Genomic DNA, 22,917 nt, shown 5'->3' on the forward strand with positions numbered 1-22,917 from the left:
AGAGGTTAGAAAAGAAGGGGAAGAAGTGCCCGGGTACTCCCTTTCCCCCCCCCCCCCAAAAGCTCCTCACTTGCTTTGCTCGCGGTTCTACAGAGCCATGTGCGCCGGACAGCGGTGCACGAGCGCATCTTGCCGAATCAGGCAAGCGCGCCCTCCCACACCTGAATTCATGTGCTAGAGAATGTAAAGGCGTAATAAATAGCACATATACATGTAGAGCGCTTTTGTAGTATTTAAGCAGGTCCATTTACAATATCACAAGCTATTTTGAGGCTTTCAGCGCACATTTTGCAAAAAGAAAATGCGAAAAATAGATCAAAATATATTTAGACTGCCCTCTGGCCCAGCTTTGCCCTATTTGTGGCTCACATAATAATAAAAGTACATTAATACAGAGGTTTAATGTAAAAAATTGGGAGGAAAACAGTCGGGATACCACTATGCGAGGCCCCAGCCAAAGTGGGCTCGGGTTAGAGTTCTTTAGTCGCTCTGGACGTCTAGCCTATGTGCACCAAGCTCTCCGCCGCGGCACATGTTACAGGGTACCTGTCCCAAACTCCGCAAGCCACTGAGCCGTAAGGAGGGGACCGTATGATATGGATGCCCGAGCTGATAAGACACAAATTCTGCGACCAGCCGAGCTCTCGCTACAGGCTTCATTCTAGTTTGCCCCGTCCTCCGCCATGGAGCATATGCCTCACAGCAATCAGCGACACATTGACATATACGTATAAGCAACTCATTCCGGGGCCAAAATTACGTGGAGTCTCCACATCCACTGACGTCAGGACGAACTCAACTTGAAGGTCAAACAAAAGGAGTATACGACTGTGGAACGTTATGGAACAGCCAGAGCCATCCATAACGTGTCAAAAGCAGCCGAACAAACCTGGGTCTCGGCTTCAGGGAACCGTAGGGTGAATCTACACTTGAAATGTTTTGGAGAACTGGATGCCCGTCTCAGCATACAAACCCGCCAATTATATATCAGCACTGCGTCTGCTCACCTGCTGAGGTGAGGGGTAAACTCTCCCTTAGGCCGAATCTCGTTCCCGCTCTTGTCGATGGCGCGCTCAATTTTGAACACAGTGAGTATTTGCGCAACAGCCAGCCACACGATATCATGCGCAAAGTAGCGGCCTAGGCAAATTCGCTGCCCAAAACCGAATGCTTCAATGGGATAAGGTATGTCGTCCCTCAGCGAGCCACCCTTGTCAAGGAACCGCTCCGGCTTGAATATGTTGGGACTGAGAAAGACGTTCTCGTCATATAGCATAGCCCTAGCAACTGCAAGTCAGACGGAATCTCAAGACGCAGTGTCATACGTACCAGATGTTACTTAGGATGACAGTTCCTGCCAGAATGTAATACTCTCCATAGTAGTCGGAGGTGGTGGTCTGGTGTAGAAGCCCTAATAGTATATTATGAACGTCAGCACCGAAGTTGAGCACGTCCACCTACCAAGAGGTGCAACAGGATGCCAGCTATGCAATTATGAGTGATATGAAAAAATGCAAGCTCCAGCGCAACAGGGACACGAACCGTAGAACTTCGTTGATGATAGCAGTGTTTTGAGGAAGAGACTCTTGATCTTCTATCTCAGGCAAACAATTCCTACCCAATACCCGATCGAGCTCCGCGTGGACTGCGACCTGTGTTTCAGGAAACATAGTCATAGCCAGCACAAATGTCATAAGAGTTGATATTGTCTAATGCAAATGAGCCACCATCCATCTACTCTGCGTTGTGTCACTCGCTGTATCTGATCCGGCTGTGTGAATGAAGACGTTAGCGCAACGACCGATACGCTATGTGCATAGCATACCTCCATAGACTGTCCCAGTTAGGGACATGAAGACTTGGTCCAAATCTGTCGTATTCTTGCCGCTCTCAACCCTAGAAAGCAGGGAAGCTGCAAAGCAGGGCTTTGCATTTCCCTCTTGCTACATGTATGAAGAGACAGGGTCAAATGAGAACCACTCCAGTAGCAGGTCCATACCATCGATGCCTTTAATTGATCGTAAGGAGCCTCGGTAGCATTGTTGACTGCAATCTTCTTCTTGGTGGCTAGGCGCTTGAAGCCGGCTCCGGGAAACCAGGATGGGAGATACTTTACTGTTGAAGGCTTCATCAGATGTATCATAGAGAGTAAGTCAGACTGGCTTACAAACAGGGACTATATCCACTAGAGACAGTGTCAGTTTTATGTCGATACACGGAGAGGCGGTACATACCTATATAGGCGCTACTGGCGATTTCACTTACCGCATGCACCGTCCCTTCCACGAGCGCTAACCAAGAATCACTGGGACGCACATCAAAGGCATACACAACATCGAGTATCAAAGCCCCAGCCATGCTAAAATATCAAGGTCAGTACATCGTACAAGCGGCTTAGAGATAACCGCCATCACAAATGAATATGCTCCGGAAATTCCTCTGAAGAGTCCAACAGAGACTGAAGCAGAACGCGAACTGCTTTGGCTTGCTTTGCATGATGCTGTGGCATCGCGGATAGGCAAAACTCTTGGTGAAATAGCCTTCGATGCTTTCTCCAACTATCGCCGTACTTTGCCATGGACCAAAGACGGTGAACACCATTTCTATGGTTAAATCAGAGCAGTCACCTTGCGCAGGGACTATAACATGCACAATTCATGCAGCATAACCAAATGTGGCCTATAAGATTTGTTTAGCACTGCCACTATTGTGTCAATGTGCGTCCGTGCCTGTCTGAATAGATGTTTGACCGTTTGGCGAAAAGATCTTCCGCAGCCTTTGCACTGTTGAGTACCACGATGTGCGACCCGAGCGTTTCAAAGTGGATGACGTCCAACCCTATACAACAGTCGGTCATTGACGGAAGACTGTGTAAGAGATAACTGGACACACACCGTACTGCTGTCCAATTTCCTTGTATTTTATCCACCCATATTCATCAGGCATGTCGAGCAAATTTGTCAACGATGGGCAGTCCTTTGGGACCCGGCGGGTAGTGCGGGCGTCTTCTAAAGCGAAATGCTACTATGCAGACGAGGACGAGACCTGCCAATAGATACGTGAGGGAAGAGAACATCGTGAGCCGTGTGCTCTGTCAACTCTCTCTCAGCCTATTGGAGGTTAGGAATCGTCGCCGTCTGGGTACATATACTGGTCCTGAGGCACGGAAAGTCCCGCTATCACGCCAGAGAGGGCAAGGCTTGTAATTGCTCACCTCATATGGTTGGACAAGGGACATCAAGCCGTCCTCGTGGCTGCGGGGGCAACGTCAGCAGATTCACAAAACCTGTCACGGTGGCGTGGCGATGGCATGCGATGATTATGACTATGCAGGGAGCATCTCAGCTCGAATGACAATATACTGGGGCAACATTCAATGGAGACGTACACTTCGGTGCTGCGCCTGCTGTGTAAGGGAACATGAGAACTGTGGTCGGTGCGAGTGACTATCGGCATAATGCAGCGAATGAATCGGATCCTGAAATCTGCATCCCAAAGGAGTGAAAATTGAAGCATGTGCTCGCCGAACGTAGGGTGGTGGTGAGACCTATCCTTCAATCAGCAAAAGCAGAGACCTGAATTAGGGTCTCTGCCTTCGGAAAACGTGGGGTAAACTTGAAAGGTTTTGGCATACTGTTTGGTTGTCTTAGCATGCAAGCCTGCCGGCTAATCATGGTATTTGCTTACCTGATGAAACGGGGAGTAAACTCTCCTTTCAGCGCGAGCTCGTCCCCGTTTTTGACGTTGATGGCATGTTCAATTTTGATGACAGCGAGGATGTTCGTAATGTCCAACCACATGATATCATGTGCGAAGTGGCGTCCTGGACAGATCCGCCGGCCGAAACCAAATGCTTCAGTAGGATATGGCACATCGTTCCTCAACGATCTGTCTTCGTTGAGGAACCGCTCTGGCTTTAAGGTGTCAGGATCAGGGTAGGTGTTCGTATCGCGTAATATAGCCCTGGCCACTCAAAATCAGAAGAGATCACATAGGTGCAGTGTTGAGCATACCAGCAATTACCAAATACGATAGCCCTGGCTGATATATAATACCCTCGATAGTAGTCATCAGTAGTGGTCCGATGCGGAATCGCTACCAGTGTATCGTGAAAGTCGGCTTAAAGTCGATGGGCACAAACACCTACTAAGCGGTCCGACCGGGTACTAGACCACTATAAACAAGCATAATAAACCCAGAAGATATGTGAACTAACCGTAGAAGCTCATAAAGGTTAGCAGTGATGCGAGGCAGAGACCCTCGATCTTCCATCTCGGGCAGGCGCTTCCTGCTCAGGACTCGATCAAGTCCTTCGTGGACTGCGAGCTGTGTGACCGAGAACATAGTCATGACCAAGACGAATGTGGTGAGGGCCGCCACTGTCTACATTGTATCACCTGAGCTATAAGCAGCTCGTCTCGCGCTTTAACACTTACTGTATCAGCACCAGCTACGCCAACAAAAATATCAGCGTGATGACCAATATGGCATGGATATAGCATACCTCCGTAGATAGTCCCAGTCACAGACATGAATACGTTGTCAAAGTCTGTCGCATCTTCGGTATCCTCAATTCTGGAAAGCAAGGTGGCGGCTAAACAAGGCTCTGCGTTGCCCTCTCGCTGCAGGAAGAGCGTGCTGATCTCAGCTCAGGATCACTCCACAGCAGCAAAACGTACCATCGATGTATTAAGTTGACTATAAGGAATCTCGTACATACCATCCACAAGAGTCTTCCACTTGGCGGCCTGATGCTTAAAACCAGCCCTAGGAAACCAAGATGGAAGATGCTTCACTGTTTGATGCTATGTCAGGTGCATTGCTAAGATCACGTCAGCTCAACTTACAAATGGGTACCAAGTCCACTGTTAATAATTTCAGAACTACGCCTGTGTATGGGGCTGTAATACATACCTAAATATACACCCGCAGTGATAATTTCCATGGATGTATGCATGGCCTCTTCGATGAGCTCTATCCTAGGATCGCCTGGTCGCACATCGAAAGTGTTCACGACGTCCAGTATGATGGCTCCGGCCATGCTAAACTGAAGTTAACGGGCCGCAAGAGATGTCCAAAGAGAGTTGCGCTTACAAACAGATGTGCCCCATGAATTCCTCAGGAGAGCTCGGCAGGGATTGTAGCAGGTCGTGGACTCCCTTAGCCTGCTTTGAATCATACTTCCGCACTACTGACGAGCGAAACTCTTGATGTGCTAGCCTGCGGTATTCCCTCCAATCGTTGCCATATTTCATTAAGGCCCAGCTACGGTTCCAACCAGTTCTACAACGCATTCAGACCAACCACCTCCTACCAACGAGATCATACGTGCAGTATGCAGCATGGCCGTCTGTTGTTCATGAAATCTGTTGAATCTCGCGGTCACCACACGAGCGATAATTGCATGCTCACCTGTCTGAATATATATTCGAGCGCTTGTCAAGAAGATCTCCCACAGCCTTTGCACTGTTAAGAACCATGATGTGCGACCCAAGAGTTTGGAAGTGAATCACATTCTACCCTAGGTAGCAGTTTGTCAGTGGTAGAGCTTCATGCTGAAAGAAATGCAGAACGCGTACCATACTGCCGCCCCACATCCCTGTACTTTAGCCAGGCGTGGTCATCAGGTATATCAAGCAAATTGCCAATAAATGGTAGCCCTTTGGGGCCCGGTGGGTAGCGCGGCCGCTTTCTGGAGCGAGCAACGAGTACACAGGTAAAGAAGATGCACGCCCATAGATACGCGGGTGCATAATAGAAGGTCATCGGGAACTCTAAGTCAAGTGGAAACTTGAGAGCAACCATTGTGAATCGAACCTTAGCGTAGTCCTAGTATAAGTATAAGTACTTATGCAACCGCAAGGCGGCTACAAAGAACGGAAATAAGTCACCAGGAAAATTGTATTGGCACTCGGGAGAGAGAGGAACCTGAATTTGTGGTTGTCTACCTCAAATGGCCAGATAGCAGACATCGTGGGTAGCGCAAGCGACTCAGAGCTGCTTCTCTGTCCACATTTCGGTGGAGTTTTCTCATGGACATCACGCGGACCAGCGTCATGTGCGAACCTTATTCGAACTTCGGTACGGGATTTGTAACTCCTGCGTTGATTTAGTGCGGACCGCCATGCCGAGCACGCACATTCACAGCTTTATCTGCAAAAATACGAGGCGGAACATCTTCGAGTCGAGAGCTCCACTAGGTCAGCGGAAGCGGTGGACTCGTCGGTGGGACGATGGTGCGGGGATCGCATCCCGGCGCCTGTAAATCCCATCGTGGCGCGGTGATGGCCGATATGCGACCGCTTTTCTCCGTGCGCGCTTCCGCCCCACTCCTGCCTCGCGTGAACCCTGCAGAGCAAGCTCTGCTGCCGAATAAGTACATAGTATTTAATCAAATTGCTGCTTACAGGCCGCGTTGTCGCGGAATTACAGCCATACACCCCACAGGCACCGTAATAGCTGCGACAAACTAGACCCGCCTGCGGACACCATGCACAGCTCATTGATCGTTGATATTTGTATGCATTGGGTATCAATACAGCTTTGCGCGGAGATGCAGAAGGCCACCAGGTGTGGCCGTCATACTGATATACGTGGCGTGATAATAAGCATGGCTCGGCCATGCGCCCTACAACACGAAGTCACGCCGCGACCGGCTCTCGCGAGCCTGCTGCGGGGCCCTCGGTGCTGACCTGGCGCTGACAGTAGCTAACCTAGAAGAGAGCGAGGATCAACACCCTTGGATTCCGCGGAGTGCCTATCTGACTCGCTTCTCGAATGCGAATGCAATGTAAATGTCTTAATATGTTGTGAGTGGCAAGCCAGGCGGTACAAGCAGGATTGGCACTTACTGGCAGCCTCCCATTGATCCTCATCCATTTGACTTTCGCCGTTGGCATCGACGACTTTCATGTGTTGAAGCATCGGACCATACTCCGAATGTTCCTCGTTATCGGCATAAACTTCGTGGAATTCCTTTTCGTAAATCAGGTCCAGGTCGTACTCGGAGGCGAGTCTGTTACACATCCACACTCAGCCAGTGCTTAAGGTGAGAAAAGTGAGTATGACTTACTTTACAAAGTTGTCCCAGTGCACGACATACTCCGGGACATCCTCGACGGCATCCTTGAGGTAGAACCAATAGCGGTGTCCGTACAGCGGCCTCTCGTTGCGATCCTGGAAGCGAACCTTATACACGCTGTTGCCGAACTCGAGCTCTTTTGCGTCTTCCGGAATCCCATCTAGACGCTCCCTAACCAACACAAGTCAGCTTCTGACTCGCCATCGTAACACAACGAGACTCACATTAACCACTTCTCGTTGGGGACAGTGCCGATGAACCTGCCACCAGGTTTCATCCATTTTGTGACATTGGTAAGCATCGTTCGGACCTTGTCCTCGTTCTCGAAGGCGTAGTGCACGCAGAACTGCAACGAGACAACATCGAAAGCTGCTGCTACCGGCGGCAGGACGTTCTCAGGGAGGGCGTCGCTGAGTAGCTGGGTGTAGCAGTCCGCAGCAGTGAAGTACGCAGTGTACTTTGGCGGCCGCAGCTGTGCGTAGCGCATCCGGGCTTGGTCGATCGAGACAGAGGCGACGTCTACACAAGGCGTCAGTCAGGGTCAAGGCGCGTGCACACTCTGAACATGTCTTACCGATACCGACAAAGTCCTTGATCTTGGCCTTAGACCACTTGATGAGGTCGCCGCCCTTGCCACACCCAATCTCGAGGACCTTTCCTGCTCCACGTGCAGGTCCGCGCATACCACCGCCAGCTGAACCAAATAAAGTTCCGGTGAAGTCGCTCTTTGAGACGACAGGGTGTGCTTGGCTGATGATCAGCACGCTCTTGACCCAGTTGTTAAAGTTTTTGAGACCAATGATAGGCGAGTCCCTGCGTTGCGCAAGACCAACCTCCGGGCGAGCGTTGTCTGGGAGAGACTATGAGATGTGTGGGGAGTGCGAACTAGCACACGACTCACAGTGTTCAGCGACAATCGTGACGTCCCTATTACGTTTCACCGGCCTGTCGTCTGTCTCTTTCTCGGCATCTGAGTTCTTGCGCTTGCGCTTCAGTATCTGCGTCCCCAAACCACCGGTAAAGTTCCTGGAAGCGAATTCAGCACGGCCAGACTCGCAGCATAAACCACGGCACGCACTTGTATCGTTCGATTTCATCACGGCTCAGCGGCACCAGCACAGACGCAGGGGGCGTAATGCGGTTCCGCGGCGCATACGGCACGCTCGAGCGCGAGTTCGTGAACGCCGGGGGCGTCGCAGACTTGGGCTCTTCCGGCGAGGACTTGGGCGTCGATGGCTGCGGAGGCGGGGGCATGCTGCTGTAGCTCCTCGAGTCTGACCGCTTCCTGTGGTTGGGCGATTCCGATCTCGTCATCGCTGCAGAGCCTGACGTTGACGGCCGCGAGGCAGTTGTGGTGGGAGAGGCCGCCCGAGCAGGAAGCGCAGCCAGGGGACGTATGGGGGACTCTCTAGAGCGAGGTGGGGATGGCGAGCGGTGTGCTTCTTGTACGTTCCCTGGGAGCGCAAGTGGAGAGCTGGTGGTAGGGGTAAATGCACTTGCACCTCCGAACAAGTCAGACGCTCCAGAGGACCTTCGACGTGGCATACGCTCGCGTGACACCTCGTTGTCGGAGGGAGTTGCGGTAGTCGGACGTGAACCAGAAGTGGTGCGGTCGCTGCCAAACATGGTGGGGGAGGGCGAAGGCTGTATGAAAAAGACGGGAAGTTAAGCTCTGGTGAGGTGGAAAAAGTAGCGCATATATACTCACCTCCTGGCCAGACGGAAATGCAAGAGAGGAACGTGCTGGGGGAGCAGGGAAGTACCCACCTGCGTCTCGGCTCCCCGAGTCGCGTTCGACGACTGATGGTCTCCTGCGCTGCAAAGGTGCCGCATGTGCAAGCTGTTCATTGATCGTCGGCGAAGGTTCGTCTGGGTGTAAGAGATGGGAGAAAGATGTTGGTCCGCGGGGTGTAGTGGGCGTGAAAAGCGACTGCGAGCTCGATGATGAGGGCTCTTGTGGCGGGTCGTCGTTCAACAACATCGACAAGTGCGTTGCCCGTCTCGTCAGTGGGCTTTGCGCCGCATTGGCCAATTCAGAGCCTGAAGGTCCTGGTGAGGAATTGGCAAAGTTGTTGGCGGGTAGATCAAGGCGAAAGGGGAGAGGCTTCGCTGGAGTCACAGGCGAGTTGAGCACGGCATCGCGCACTGGATCGAAAGCCGGCATTTTGAAGCCTAGGAAAGGTGTTTACGACGGGACCAAGCGTCACAAACAATCGAAAGATTAGATGAAATGAGTATGCTAGGAAGGTCCCAGCGTGAAAGTTGGGAACAAGGGAGGACGTCGTCGCGGCCGCGGCAGCGCTCGCATGCAAACGTACTGTGCGCAGCCGCACGCCGCTCTCCCCATCCCTCGGAAATCAAAACCGCATGCGGGGAAAACGTTTCAATCTCGTAACGCGAGCTGTAAATTCGCGAAATTTGAGCCGCACTCGTAGCAAAACCCAGTGAGCGAGCCCAGCTTCTCACGCGAGGGGCTGTGTACACGTCCGAGCGAGACACAGCCCGCTGAGCCGTACAGTCGTGCAGGGTAACAGTGATACATTCGCCACTAAGATACAACCGGTGCACTAGAGCACCAAAGCATGGCAAAAGAATGAAGAAGAAAACCAATGAGGAAGCAGTATATACATGAAGTGAGAAAGAGTCATCAGATGCCGGAGGGAATCGTTATTAGGGCGCGAGCTTTCGACGACCGATATTTGTACATTATACCGTATCTTCGAGGACAGTGAAAATAGGAGAGGGACAAACGGATCCGTGTTTTCTAACTGCTTTACTCTTGTCCGAAACCGACAGTTTCTCTGTGACGCGCGGATTAGTACACGGTATCTGCGAGACAAAATGACAAGATACGCACTCTACAGCCAAGGTCAGCTTCTGTTCCAATGTAGCATAATCCTTGTATGGCGGAAGGTCGATGCGGTTGAAGCACGTGTGACTCTTCGGCAGCTGGCTGGGGTCGCCCGATTTCTCGATCGTGAACCGACGCGGGCCATCGGAACCTTGCAGGTCTTTGAAGCCGTTGACGGGAATGCGCGACGTGCCCGTGGCGAATTGCAGCAAGCGGGACTTGCGCTCCGGCGGCCAGCTGCGAACGCACTTCCAGAACCACTGTACAACCTCGTCGTTGACCTCGTAGCCACGATAGTCCGTGAACTTCGCCCAATCGTCGCTGCAGAGCATACATAAGTACATATCAACGTGATACACACACGAGTTGAACTTACACGTCGATCTCGGACATACCGCCGATCAGAAGCTCAAGCTCGCGCTCGTCAAACACGTTGACGAGGTCCTGCGGAATGAGCTCGCTGAAGCCAGACATGAAGGCCTCGAATTGATCCTTAACACGGCGGGAGATACGGTACTCCACAACGCAGTCGACGTATTCCTTCTTATTCTCCTCCGTGACGGCGATGTCAGCACCTCCAGGCTTCAGCTCAACGGTAACCATTTCGCCGAAGCGCTCTTCTGTAGTGGTGAATGTCTCGTCGATAACATCGGTGATGTCATTCTCGCTGAGTTGATGGTTAGTCGAAATGCAAGAGTAATAAGGCGGGATAGGTACTTACAACATCCAGGTCAAACCGCGGTGCAACTCGGCATCCACACTCTCCAAGTCCGTCAAGGTGACCTTCTTCCGCAGGATCATCTTGTAGAAGGCAGTGATGAAGTAAGCATCCAAGAAGCGACGGTGAAAGATACCCAAGCCGAGACAACGACCAATGAACTTGAAGTAGTTCAGATGCTCTGGGTTGACTCCTGAGGCCGGGTTAATTTGCAGGGTGTAGTTGTCGTGAGCAGAGTACTCGAAGAGACAGTAGAAGGGGTTGAACATCTCGTGCGACAAGAGGAAGAAGAATTCACTGCCAAAGGGTCAATATGGTGTACGTTGCCCTCAATAAGAGAATGAACGTACCGAGAGAGACCACCGTAATCCAAACCATCTTCGCCGTCGAACTTAATCATCAACCTCTTCTTGAGGTCGTTCGGAGTTTGCCTCATAATCTCGGCATAGCTGTCCTCAAAGATATGGTTACGACGGACTTTGATCTGACAATTGCCAGGCTGTGCGCGCATAGCAGGCTGGCTGCGGAAATAGATGAGCTTCCTACGGAAGTCGCGTTTGTACTGCGGCACATTGGCATCAAGCGTGGATGGCAGACGAGGGTCGTCCCAGGTGGTCGTCTTCGTGTTGTGATCCACGAAGTAAACACGAGCGGTTGAGGTAAGACGCATCTCCCATCCCGAAGGAAGGGGGCCAAGTTGCGAGATCGTCTGGGGTTGCAGCGCAGCACCCTGCCCGTTGGGGCCCATGACGCGAATGATCGTCTGACGGCGCGGATCAACCCACGTTGTCGTTCGTGTGTTGTGGTCGACGTAGTATGGACGGCCTTCGGGAGTATATCGCTCCTCCCAGCCAGCAGGAAGGGGACCAGCACCATTGGTGGTGACATTCTGGCTTGCAGCAAGCGCAGCCGCAGAAGTGTTAGCAGCCGTCGACCCCGTGCGAGCAACGCCCGCCTCCAGCATGTCGTCGGCGAGGATGCGACGGTTGTGTTGGTCGCGGGCCGCATTGGTACTGCCCTCCTGTGCATGTGTGTTTGTCGTTGGGTTCGTGGACGGGCGATTCCAGGTGGTAGTACGGGTGTTATGATCGACGTAGTACGTACGGCCGAGGGGGTCTATGCGGCGCTCCCAGCCGCCCGGGAGGGGTCCAAATTGATCCTCGTGTGGGTTGAAGTTGCGCATCTGAGCGTTGTTGTTCGAGGCAGTATGGGCGTTCGCGCTGGCATTGATGGCAGGAGCTCCAGCCGGTGGCGTGATCACCGCAGCTGCAGTGACGGAGCCAGTGGACACTGGGCGCGCGTTTGTTCCAGACTGTGCCTGCGCTTGCGGCTCAGTCTCGGGCGACGAAGGAGTGGCTACGCTTGGTGCGGGTATGTTGATGTGCGCGCCGTCGGGGCTGGTAGTGGCCGAAGCCGTCGCTGAGGGGGTTCTGGACAAAGAGCTACCCCCGGCAGCAAGCGCTCCGTTGCTTGCGCCCGTAGCTAGAGACGTCGACGAGCTGTCAAGGTTGAGGTTGGAAAGTTGCTGGCTAGTACTATCCGTTTGGTTCGGAGGGTTGCTAATCGGCTGGCTGATGTTGGTAGAAAGATAGATGATGAGTTTGCCATGCACGACGAGGTTGTCATTGGACTTTTTCAGGTCGAGGGTGAGCATCTCTGAAAAAGCATTAGAGCACGGCTATTGGTAAACAAGGGGGATCACGCACCATGACCACCAAGTTCCAGGTCGAGCACATCACTGACACGAACATTCACGACTCCGAGGAAACCCTGGTCACGCTTCTTGAACTTGCGCTGATCGAATATCTGTACGGCGATGACTGACGAGTCCTTGACGTTGCTACAGAGCTGTCAGGACAGCGCGGGGGGACCAGCGTACGCTACATACATGTCGAAGCTCTCGTTCCAATACGGGTTCAAGGTCTTCTTCATCACAGTGCTCGTGTGGGTCTGCTCCGCATCTACCGTGATGACCGCGAAGGGGTCTGGAAGACGAAATACCTCGCGCTTTGACAAGCCATCGGCGGCGACGACTGCGAGTTCTGTCAGGGCCTGCATTCACGCGAGCGGGAGTAGATACTCGCCTGTAATCCTGATCTTTTTGCTGCTGCGGGGTGAGCACACCGAGGAGGCGAGTTAGACGAGTTGCACTTACAGTGCACCTTGTGTGGCCGACATGAGGGAGAAGGGGCTAGCCCTAGCCTGCAAAGAGATGAGAAGTCGGGGTGAGTGAACGGAACGACGGGAGGAGGACGAGGGTGGTGAACGGCGATGACCAAGAGTAGAGGGCTGTGTGGACGCTGGAGTGTTCCTGGCCGGAGTCCAGGCCGGCTTCGGCGCCTCTCCTGCGTCGCTCTCCGGGCCTCCGACGGCCGACCGCCGCTGTCCCCCAATGGCGGGCGGGCCTCGTGCTCTTCGTCATGTCACCTATGGGCAGCTCGAGCCACTCAGGCGATAGCTCTATTCTCAGATTTCAGCCTTGAGAGCTTGAGATGTTATGAAGCGAATCACTCGCTGCCGCTACGCTTGGAGACTGGAGTGAAACTGTGGCCGGTATGCTCCAATCGTATGAGGTAACGTCCGACTGCCTTGGCCACACTCGTTCTCACAGTACGCTTAAACAAGCTCCTAGCTTTTTCAGTTGCAGATTTGATGTCTTAACCATCGTGCGCGTCCACAATATCAGTAATAAGAGGCCGCCACATCGACACAGGTTTTTGTAATTCTAGATTTGATAGACGATATTCTAGTGCTTTGCTGCCCACGAGAACCTTCGTCCGAGCATGTCAAAGCCCAGCTTCGGTATGGCCTCACACACACAGGAAAGCCGACTTTGGGACGTTTAGGCTTGTTCGCTTCTTTCGACCGCTGTCGGATAAGAAGCGATATCGGAGTCTAGGAAGACTCTTGACAGGCCAACGATGGCATTCCCGGAGAAACGATCGCCCTCTTTGCAGCTATTCCTAGGACTGGTGAGTATTGCGAAGTAATTTTTCCGGGTACGCCGGTACGGGGTGAAGGCTTGGGGAGAGAATGAGACCAGAGATGACGCCACAATGTGTCGCTCGCCCCGGAGTTTCGGAGCATGTGCGTCGCGCGCTGTTGGAACATTGACTCTGTAGGTGACCGACTAACTATGCATACGCGGCCAGATGTCAAGGTCACAACCTATCAACAGGGGAATTCGTCTACAATCATCGCACAAATATGGCGCCAAGAGCTTAGTGCTCAACATCGATCTCCAAACGTGAACGTCCACCGTCTGCAGGAGATGGATAGTCGGCCTGTTGTGTAGAAGATCGCCTCTGACAAGGTAACCGAGCACGCATATGTCATCGTCATAACTCTCTTCAAGTGTTCTGGAACAGCCGGTATCGTATGTGGAGTGCGTAGCACAGCTGCTTTAAAGGAGATCCCGCCCGTCGCACGCGTATTTGTGGATATACGAGACAAAGACAGGGAATGACAAGGTCGCAGAACCGCAACGGACCCTCAAGAAGGTGAGACCCCGCGTGCAGCCAAGAAACCGCCTCCCTTCTAAGTTAGGTGGCAGCGATCACCCGCGGCCGGTTTCGGGGGAGGCAACTATAGAGGAAAGCCGGTGTCGAATGCAACTTCGAACGAACTTAGGTGCAGCACTGGACGGCGGTATCGAGGTACGACATACATCGTCTAGGGAGGGAGACAGGAGTGCGCGTAAGCAAGTGCATGTCAGGCCAAGGCCACCCGCTTCTGAGCGACTGCTTGCTACTTGACAACACTGGCCACTCTACTGGTCAAAAATGAGCAATTTACTGTACTTGCTCTCCCAGTCAATTGCAATGTCGTCCTTCCAGTCTTGTGCAGGCCTAGGGTCTTGGAGGCGCCTGGCACTCGTCTAGCGCTTACGCTGGTCTCACAGTTCGGAGGACACTAGCGAGTTGAACTCTTCATGTTCTGGACGTCGCTCATCTCGCCGTCCTCGAAATGTCCACAAAAGTTCCTGCCGACAACAGCCGGCATCAGCAGCTGCTCCAGACGAAGCATATGGCTCCCAGCACCACTCATCGATAATCGTGGCACATTGACTCCGTGGCGTACGCCATTTGAATGCTCGATACCTGCATCTGGACGCGCTCGTAGATCGCAGCCTCTTGTTCCCTGTCACCATTCGTACAAGCCACATCACCTTATCCGAAACTGCTACACGCACTCAAGGATGGCTGGCCCTGTAGCAAAGGCTCCTAAATCTGCAGACCAGTACAGGCTACCGACAAATGTGAAGCCCGTTCATTATGATCTCACTATTCGTACCGATCTGGAAAGACTCAAATTTGACGGTTATGTCACCACTCAGTATGTAGCAGTCATACGCGTGGTGCTTCTATCTAACACCCTAGCTGATAGCCTAGACATCGTCCGTGACACCACGTCCATCCAGTTCCATACTTCCAAGCTGAAGTTCGGTCACGCTAAATTTGCGTCTTCGTCTTTAGACGAACCTTTTGTTCAAGAGGCATCATCCTTGAAGTACAGCGAAGAGGAAGAGCGTGCCACCCTTGAACTTCCCATGACGCTTCCCGCTGGCACCAAAGCTGAACTGAAGATCGACTTCGAAGGAGAACTCACTGGCGCAATGATGGGCTACTACCGTTCCGCTTGGGAGCGCGAAGGAAAGACCGCATATTATTCTCTCACACAGTTCGAGGTGCGTGTTTACTTGTGGCATATGACACGATGAAGTCTTACGGAGTCTCCTCCTGCGTAAGCCTACCGCTGCAAGGCGCGCCTTTCCCTGTTGGGATGAACCCGCTCTCAAAGCTACGTTCAGCATGACGATGATCTCTCGCGCCGATACGGTCAACCTCGCCAACATGCCTGCCATCTCAGAAGACGTCTACTCCCCCTCGCTGAAGGAGAGTACGGATGTCGTCTCCTGGCTGTCCTCGAAGCTCTCCGCGGTGACTACAGACGAGAGTAGCGAGTGGAAGATCACCAAGTTCGAGAAGACGCCGCCAATGTCTACGTACATTGTTGCCTGGGCGAACGGTCCCTTTAAGTACCTCGAGGACACGTACAAGAGCCCGCTTAGCGGCAAGGTTCGGCCACTACGCGTTTACACAACCCCAGACTTGATTCACCAGGCCCAATTCGCGCTCGACGTCAAGCGCAAAGTCCTTCCTCTCTACGAACAGGTCTTTGACATCGAGTACCCGCTTCCGAAACTCGACACCCTTGTCGCGACAGACTTTGACGCTGGCGCCATGGAGAACTGGGGTTTGATCACCGGACGAACTGCAGCATTCCTCTTGGACCCCAAGAAGTCGGATCTCAACGGCAAGAAGAACGTTGCGATAACACAGAGCCATGAAGTCGCACACATGTGGTTCGGTAACATCACGACTATGGAATGGTGGGATAACCTGTACCTCAACGAAGGCTTCGCTTCATTGATGGGCGAAACGATCATTCTTGGTGAGCGTTCTTTGACCTGAGGTTATTAAGGCTGCGACTAAGCCTGGATTACAGACAAGTGTGTTAAAATCGACATATCACGAGAGAAAATGCTGACATGATCCTGCAGAGTGTTCCCTGAATGGAAAGTTCACTCAGCGTTCATCTCGAACGAGCTCAACCAGGCCATGAGCCTCGATGCCAAACTGTCTTCACACCCAATCGAAGTCGAATGCCCCGATGCAGAAATGGCAAACCAGATCTTCGATGCTCTGTCCTATGACAAGGCTGCTTCCGGTAAGTAACCGCATACGTGCCTGTGAGCTAGCTGACTCAGTCGAAACAATGCTTTTGCAGTACTCCGCATGCTTTCCCGTTATGTCACGGAAGAGAAATTCCTGAAGGGCGTGTCGATTTACCTTAAGAAACACTTGTACAAGAACACTGTCACTAGGGATCTATGGCAAGGAATTGCTGAGGCTAGCGGTGAGTACATGCACACGTCTATTTCTTGTATTTAGCTAAACCGAGTTCCAACAGGCTTGGACGTGCCGAAAGTGATGGACAACTGGGTCAAAAAGGTACACCTTCTGCGTCATTTGTGTTCGATTCCGCTGACGGCCATGAGAGATGGGATTCCCCGTTGTCAAAGTTACCGAGGTCGACGGAGGTATCCGTGTGCGTCAAGATCGTTTCCTCGAGACCGGCCCTGCTGATCCCAAGGACAACAAAACGATCTGGTAGGTATTCCTGCTTTAGTAGTGGTACCATGGTTTATATATGCGTTTCGTTTCGTGCAGGTCAATTCCGTTGAGTCTCCTGACCGTCGGTTCGAACGGCAAAGCGTCCGTCGATCACACCATCCTTCTCGACGAGCGCGAGAAATTCATTCCTCTCGATACTTCGAGACCGTTCAAGCTGAACGCAGGCACGGTCAGCGTCTGTATGTCCGCTCGTTGCGACTTTCATCTATTGCTCTGACCATTCCTGTAGTCCGCGTCCTGTATAGCCCGGAACGTCTTGTCAAGGTCGCCGAAGAGGCCGCTAAGGAAAACTCTGTTTTCTCGCGCGAGGATCGCATTGGACTGGTTTACGACGCGCTTGCGCTTGCGAAGGCCGGCTATACGGAGGTCAGCAGTGCACTTACGCTGTACGAAGCTTTCCGCAACGAAAAGGAATGTATGTGTTCTGTGTTCCCGTTTCCAGAATGTTGCCGATTCACATCATTTGTCTTCAGGCTTGATCTGGAGTAGTATCTCGCAGAGCTTGTATGCTCTCTCGTCCACTTGGTTCGAGCATGCAGATATTCTCCGGGAGCTGGATGCATTCCGCCGGGTGGGTCACACTTCACTTATTTAGTTCGCAGGGGAATTTGACCGGTTCGCCTGTAGGAACTGTTCGTACCGATTGTCAAACGCCTCGGATATGATTACCCTGAAGACGAGGACATCGACCAACGTCAGCTGCGGACAACTGCAATTCTGCAATCTGCAGATGCAGGTGATGAATCGTACGTAGAATAACGATGTCGCGCGCTACTAGTATGCTGACGGTATTCGTTTCGCAGTGTCGTGGCGGAGCTTTTGAAGAGGTTCAAACAAGCTGTTGAGACTGGGGATGATTCGTATATTCCGCCTGATCTGACAGCGGTCACATACCGCCTCGTGCGCTCCGCCCTTTCTCTGTTGTGATTATGTTGTTTATACCCTGTCTCGCACAGGCCGTCCAGAAGGGCGGGCGCAAAGAGTACGATACCGTTAGGGCGATTACCTCCAAGCCGAAGACCCCGCAGATGGGCATCGCAGGTATGCGTGCTATGGGAGCCAGCCAGGATAAGGCTTTGCAAGGCAAGTTCTACTATCGTTCTGCCGACGACATTGGCTTACGAGTTGTGCAGAGGAGACCTGGCAATACATTATGACGAAGACTCGCGATCAGGACTTGTTCTACTTTTTCATTGGTCTCCAGGAGAATTATGCCGCCCGCCGATTCCTCGTGCAGAAGTTCAAGCAGGATTACGATGCGGTACGTTTCACCATGATGCTCTCGCTTGGGATGCAGGACTCATAATGTACTCTGTACAGCTGTATCAACGTTTCATTGACAACTTCAGCATACAGGGCCTCATTCGGGTAAAGCCATTCTACCACTAGGCTACTAAAGCGAGTGCTAACGTAATGCTGAAGCGTACCTTCAACACCTTGGCCTCTGGAAAAGACTATGAGGAGACGAAGGCATTCTTCCAGGGCAAGGACACGTCAAAATACAAGATGGCCTTGGAGCAGGCGCTCGATACTATCAAGGCGCGAGCTGCCTGGGTCGAGGTACGTATATCGGCTTCCACATTTCTCCTTCATGAATATTCACACCATGGTCGTGTTTGCGCAGCGTTCGTCCGATGATCTCCGACGGTGGCTGTCTAGCCGGGCGTGAGGCGATGTGTTATTTGGGGTGGGGCTGTACTGTGAAGCACGGGGATATCTAACTGCTCGTACATCGTATGGGCATTGTTTATGTAACCGCATATCCAAACTCTGAAGCACAGGTCCGCGACTTTGTACAGATGGTCTGGATGCCACGATGAAGTCCTGCTGACCAGATCGATAGCCGCCACAACCCTGGTGAGAATGCGAGTAGACCTTTTGAAAGCTTCCCTAAGGCGCAGCTCCAGCCCTTGATTCAGGCTGTGCAGCTACATACGCAGATATAACTCGGTAACACTTCGACGTACACTAGCAGGACACTTCTTTTTGAACGTCCCGCATTGCTTTTGCTGTCGAGATGGGTGACGACACAGACCGGTACAGGCTTCCGACAAACGTGACGCCCACGCACTATGACCTTATCATCTGCACCGACCTTGAAGGACTCAAGTTCGATGGCTGCGTCACTGTGCAGTAAGCACTTTTTTGTACAGCATATAATCATTGTGTTCATGCTTATGGTTTTGAACAGGCTGGATGTCGTGAGAGACACTCGGTCCATCCAGTTTCATGTCTCTAATCTAGAGCTCGGTCGTGTAAAACTCACCTCACCTTCCTTGAACGAACCCGTCGTGCAGAATGCCCCAGATCTGACGTTCAGCGAAGCGGATGAACGAGCTACAATGCACTTACCCTTAACGCTTCCCGCCGGGGCCAAGGCAAGCTTGGAGCTCGAGTTCGAAGCTAAACTCACTGGCGCCATGATGGGCTACTACCGTTCCACTTGGGAGCACAAAGGCAAAACTGCGTACTACTCACTCACGCATTTTGAGGTTAGTGGACAGTTAGTGGACATCATTAACTGCCCTGTCATGCAAGTGATTGAAGTGTACACTATAGCCCACTGCTGCGAGGCGTGCCTTCCCCTGTTGGGATGAGCCCGCCCTCAAAGCCACCTTTGCCGTCACGATGATCTCCCGTGTCGACACGATCAACCTCGCTAACATGTCTGCCCTTTCGGAGACGGTCTACGTCCCTTCTGCGCCTCAGGTCAAATCAGACATTGCATCGTTACTGTCCTCTAAGCTCTCAGCAGGCGAGGACGGGCAGTGGAAAATCACCACCTTCCAAACAACCCCTCTGATATCGACGTACATCATTGCTTGGGCGAACGGTCCTTTCAGGCACCTCGAGGAATCGTACAGCAGTCCGCTGAGCGGGAAGACTCGGCCACTTCGCATATACACGACTCCGGACTTGATCCATCAAGCGCGGTTCGCGCTGGACGTCAACCGCAGAGTACTACCCCTCTACGAGCAAGTTTTCGACATCGAATATCCACTTCCGAAGCTCGACCTTCTCGTTGCGACTGACTTCACTATCGGCGCGATGGAGAACTGGGGTCTGATTACGGGTCGGACGTCTGCGTTTCTGCTGGATCCGCACCAGGCGGATCTAAGTGGTAAGAAATATGTGGCCTCCACGGTGTGCCACGAAGTCGCACACATGTGGTTCGGCAATATTACGACCATGGAGTGGTGGGACACGGTATATCTGAAAGAGGGCTTTGCTCGCTTGCTAGGCGAGACCATCATACTTGGTATGTAGCCACCGTTCCATTGCATATACCGATCTGATCCTAGTAATTTGGGTAGACAAGTAGGCTTCTTACTGCTCTGGGGTCTGAAAATACTAACGCCGAAGATACAGACTCTTTCCTGAGTGGAAATTACGCCCAGCGTTTATCACAAGCGAGCTGGTTGCGGCCATGACGCTTGACGCCAAGGCTTCTTCGCACCCCATCGAGGTGGAATGTCTTGACGCGAATGTGGCGAATCAGATCTTCGATGCGCTATCCTATGACAAGGCTGCTACTAGTAAGTAACGCTATCTAAGCTATGTATAATCGGCGACTGATTCGGTCATCAACAGTCCTCAGAATGCTCTCGCAGTATGTCACGGAAGAGAAGTTCCTGAAGGGCGTATCGATATATTTGAAGAAACACCTGTATGGGAACGCTGTGACGAAGGACTTGTGGCAAGGCATAGCGGAGGCGAGCGGTGAGACATTAGGACTTGTTATATCTGAAATGTCTGACGCTCGCGTAGGCTTGGATATCCCGGAAATAATGGATAATTGGGTTAAGAAGGTGGGATTTTCAGTAGTATTTCGTGACCATGTGCACATGCCACATAGATTGGATTTCCCGTTGTCCACGTCACTGAAGTGGACGGAGGTATCCGTGTTCGGCAAGACCGTTTCCTGGAGACCGGTCCCGCTGTCCCCGAGGACAATGAGACCATTTGGTGAATATTTCTGACCTTCGCCGACTCCTCATCCATCTGATTAATCTTTAGGTCGATTCCTCTAAGTCTTCTCACAATAGATGGCAGCGGAAATACTTTCATCGACCATACCGTTCTCCTTGACGAACGCGAAAAGGTCATTAGCCTCGATATCTCCAGGCTCTTCAAGCTCAATGCAGGGACTGTTAGCATGTGTTCGTGAAGGCACTAATTCAGATTCAACTAAAGTTTGTTTCTGACTATAACCTTCAGATCGTGTCTTATACAGCCCAGAACGCCTTGCCAAGATTGCCGAAGAGGCGGCCAAGGAGGACTCCATCCTGTCTCTTGGAGACCGACTTGGCCTTGCGTCTGATGCGCTCGAGTTAGCCAAAGCGGGTTATTCGCTCCTAAGCAGCACCTTGAATTTCTATAAAATATTACACGCTGAGAATGATTGTACGCCGCTAGCACCTTGTCCTCAGTGGGCCGTTCTACTAATATGCCCGGTAGATCAGATGTGGAGTTGCATCTCCAGTGGCCTCTCTTCTATATCTTCGGTCTGGTTTGAACAGCCAGACATTGTCGAAGCTCTGAATACCTTCAGCAGAGTATGTATAATGCTCTTGTTCATACTTGATATTCAAACTTATGCTATGAATTCTGAAAGAGCCTGCTTATCCCGGTCGTGAAACGGCTAGGGATAGAGTATGCAGACGGGGAGGATATCAACACTCGTCAGCTGCGCACCGTGACAATCGGACAAGCGGCGCGTGCCGGTGATGGCTCGTAGGTCCAGCGATAGGCGTAATCTTATCGACAGCTCTGAATGCTATTCGCAGCGTCATCGCGGACCTCGTGAGACTTTTTAACAGAGCAATCGAGACCGAAGACGATTCTTGCATTTACCCTGATTTAATTTCGACTACCTACTGGACTGTAAGTGCTTTCTGCTTTAAGCAAGCCCTCGCTTTATTGTAGTGCATTCAAGGCTGTCAGATATGGTGGCCGCAAGGAATATGATGCAGTTGAGGCCGTCGCTTCGAAGCCACCCACTCCACAAATGGGCAATGCTGCAATGCGGGCTTTGGGAGCAAGCACTGATAGGTCATTGCAGGGTCAGTTTCTCGATGGCTCTACAATCCACGTTCTAATCAACCACATCGCAGAGGAGACCTGGAAATTCATCACGACTAGAGCTCGCGACCAAGATCTGTACTACTTCTTCGCTGGTCTACAGGGTAACCACGCTGCTCGTCGGTTCCTTGCGGAGAAATTCAAAACCGACTACGATGTTGTACGTGCCCCAGCACACCCTACATTTTTCTCAATCCCTCTATGAATATCTTTATTAGCTCTATAAGCGCACTGCCAGCAATTTTCGGCTGCAACGTCTTGTCCAGGCATGTCGACATCAAGCGGACGATATCTCATACTAACGATATACCTTCTAGTACTCATTTGAAGCGCTATCATCCGAGATGGACTACGAGGAGACGAAGGCCTTCTTCAAGGACAAGGACACGTCCACGTTCAAGATGTCTCTAGACCAAGCACTGGACAGCATCAAGGCGCGGGCTGCATGGGTGAAGGTCCGCGAAAATTTCTTTGTGCAAGAGCATGTTATTCATGTGTGGCGTATGATACAGCGTTCATCCGAAGATCTGCGACAATGGTTGGCGAGCAGGACGTAGAGATAAGACTCAAGCAGTGCAGCCACGTTCCGGACTGGTGGAATCTTCTCGCGAATTCGGATAGGGAACTTCAGTTACCAAAGCACAGTGAGCAAGAGCGACAGAGGTCAGTCAGGACATGAAATGTTGGACGCTGTTAGGAAGCCCAGTCGCGAAGAGTGAAGTTGGAACATGTTTCACGATGGAATTTCTGTTATGCGTCTGGATAATCTTCTCAATTTCCGAATGGATGTTGCGATTCGCGCGGGTTAGGTCGTCGAGACCATGGGTGAGGTTTCGCCCAAAGGATGCGTACTCAGATTCAAGCTCGATGAGACGATTGTAATGGTCAATGCTGAAGACAATGCGTCAAGCGCTACAATGGAAACTGAGATGAAGGTGGATTACCTCTCAGCGCGCATGTCCATCAGATCAGCGGCCGCCTCGGCAAG

The 22,917-nt window shown here is 52.0% G+C and overlaps 6 protein-coding genes across 6 annotated transcripts; 2 read left to right on the forward strand and 4 right to left on the reverse strand.

Annotated features, from left to right (window-relative positions):
* Window positions 1-1,003: 1,003 nt before the first annotated feature.
* PHACADRAFT_161902 (uncharacterized protein) lies at window positions 1,004-2,411 on the reverse strand (the record flags this gene model as incomplete). The annotated part of the gene is made up of 8 exons (XM_007396108.1): window positions 1,004-1,280; window positions 1,330-1,411; window positions 1,462-1,484; window positions 1,543-1,709; window positions 1,836-1,943; window positions 2,000-2,115; window positions 2,168-2,185; window positions 2,381-2,411. The coding sequence occupies 8 exons, from the start codon at window positions 2,409-2,411 to the stop codon at window positions 1,004-1,006; spliced, it is 822 nt and encodes a 273-aa protein (XP_007396170.1).
* Window positions 2,412-3,554: 1,143 nt separating this feature from the next.
* Window positions 3,555-5,041, reverse strand: PHACADRAFT_209375 (uncharacterized protein; the record flags this gene model as incomplete). Its single annotated transcript, XM_007396109.1, has 8 exons — window positions 3,555-3,633; window positions 3,688-3,963; window positions 4,217-4,383; window positions 4,437-4,450; window positions 4,505-4,622; window positions 4,680-4,795; window positions 4,848-4,865; window positions 4,915-5,041. 8 exons carry the CDS (start codon window positions 5,039-5,041, stop codon window positions 3,555-3,557), a joined length of 915 nt encoding a protein of 304 aa, XP_007396171.1.
* A 1,405-nt stretch (window positions 5,042-6,446) lies between these two features.
* On the reverse strand, window positions 6,447-9,248 carry PHACADRAFT_256771 (uncharacterized protein; the record flags this gene model as incomplete). The annotated part of the gene is made up of 8 exons (XM_007396110.1): window positions 6,447-6,798; window positions 6,852-7,015; window positions 7,073-7,252; window positions 7,306-7,600; window positions 7,656-7,931; window positions 7,983-8,107; window positions 8,160-8,725; window positions 8,790-9,248. 8 exons carry the CDS (start codon window positions 9,243-9,245, stop codon window positions 6,758-6,760), a joined length of 2,103 nt encoding a protein of 700 aa, XP_007396172.1. The 3' UTR covers window positions 6,447-6,757.
* A 355-nt stretch (window positions 9,249-9,603) lies between these two features.
* PHACADRAFT_256774 (uncharacterized protein) lies at window positions 9,604-12,911 on the reverse strand. Its single transcript, XM_007396111.1, has 9 exons — window positions 12,806-12,911; window positions 12,735-12,754; window positions 12,539-12,683; window positions 12,357-12,490; window positions 11,001-12,306; window positions 10,654-10,947; window positions 10,309-10,599; window positions 9,939-10,253; window positions 9,604-9,882 (listed from the first exon to the last, which is right to left on the reverse strand). The coding sequence occupies exons 1-9, from the start codon at window positions 12,826-12,828 to the stop codon at window positions 9,855-9,857; spliced, it is 2,556 nt and encodes an 851-aa protein (XP_007396173.1). The 5' UTR covers window positions 12,829-12,911; the 3' UTR covers window positions 9,604-9,854.
* A 1,897-nt stretch (window positions 12,912-14,808) lies between these two features.
* On the forward strand, window positions 14,809-18,623 carry PHACADRAFT_256777 (uncharacterized protein). Its single transcript, XM_007396112.1, has 18 exons — window positions 14,809-14,985; window positions 15,037-15,337; window positions 15,399-16,104; window positions 16,155-16,158; window positions 16,214-16,380; window positions 16,441-16,569; window positions 16,624-16,664; window positions 16,714-16,823; window positions 16,884-17,026; window positions 17,077-17,262; window positions 17,321-17,418; window positions 17,475-17,593; window positions 17,651-17,747; window positions 17,804-17,930; window positions 17,981-18,108; window positions 18,168-18,215; window positions 18,270-18,407; window positions 18,472-18,623. Exons 1-18 carry the CDS (start codon window positions 14,849-14,851, stop codon window positions 18,514-18,516), a joined length of 2,724 nt encoding a protein of 907 aa, XP_007396174.1. The 5' UTR covers window positions 14,809-14,848; the 3' UTR covers window positions 18,517-18,623.
* A 228-nt stretch (window positions 18,624-18,851) lies between these two features.
* PHACADRAFT_256779 (uncharacterized protein) lies at window positions 18,852-22,772 on the forward strand. The gene is made up of 17 exons (XM_007396113.1): window positions 18,852-18,980; window positions 19,039-19,339; window positions 19,395-20,106; window positions 20,213-20,383; window positions 20,439-20,567; window positions 20,616-20,656; window positions 20,704-20,813; window positions 20,865-21,007; window positions 21,066-21,251; window positions 21,306-21,403; window positions 21,463-21,581; window positions 21,635-21,731; window positions 21,784-21,910; window positions 21,962-22,089; window positions 22,148-22,195; window positions 22,247-22,384; window positions 22,442-22,772. Exons 3-17 carry the CDS (start codon window positions 19,476-19,478, stop codon window positions 22,484-22,486), a joined length of 2,211 nt encoding a protein of 736 aa, XP_007396175.1. The 5' UTR covers window positions 18,852-18,980; window positions 19,039-19,339; window positions 19,395-19,475; the 3' UTR covers window positions 22,487-22,772.
* The last annotated feature ends 145 nt before the right edge of the window (window positions 22,773-22,917 follow it).

The sequence above is a fragment of the Phanerochaete carnosa genome (assembly GCF_000300595.1).
Source record: "Phanerochaete carnosa HHB-10118-sp unplaced genomic scaffold PHACAscaffold_5, whole genome shotgun sequence".
NCBI classification, from domain to species: domain Eukaryota; kingdom Fungi; phylum Basidiomycota; class Agaricomycetes; order Polyporales; family Phanerochaetaceae; genus Phanerochaete; species Phanerochaete carnosa.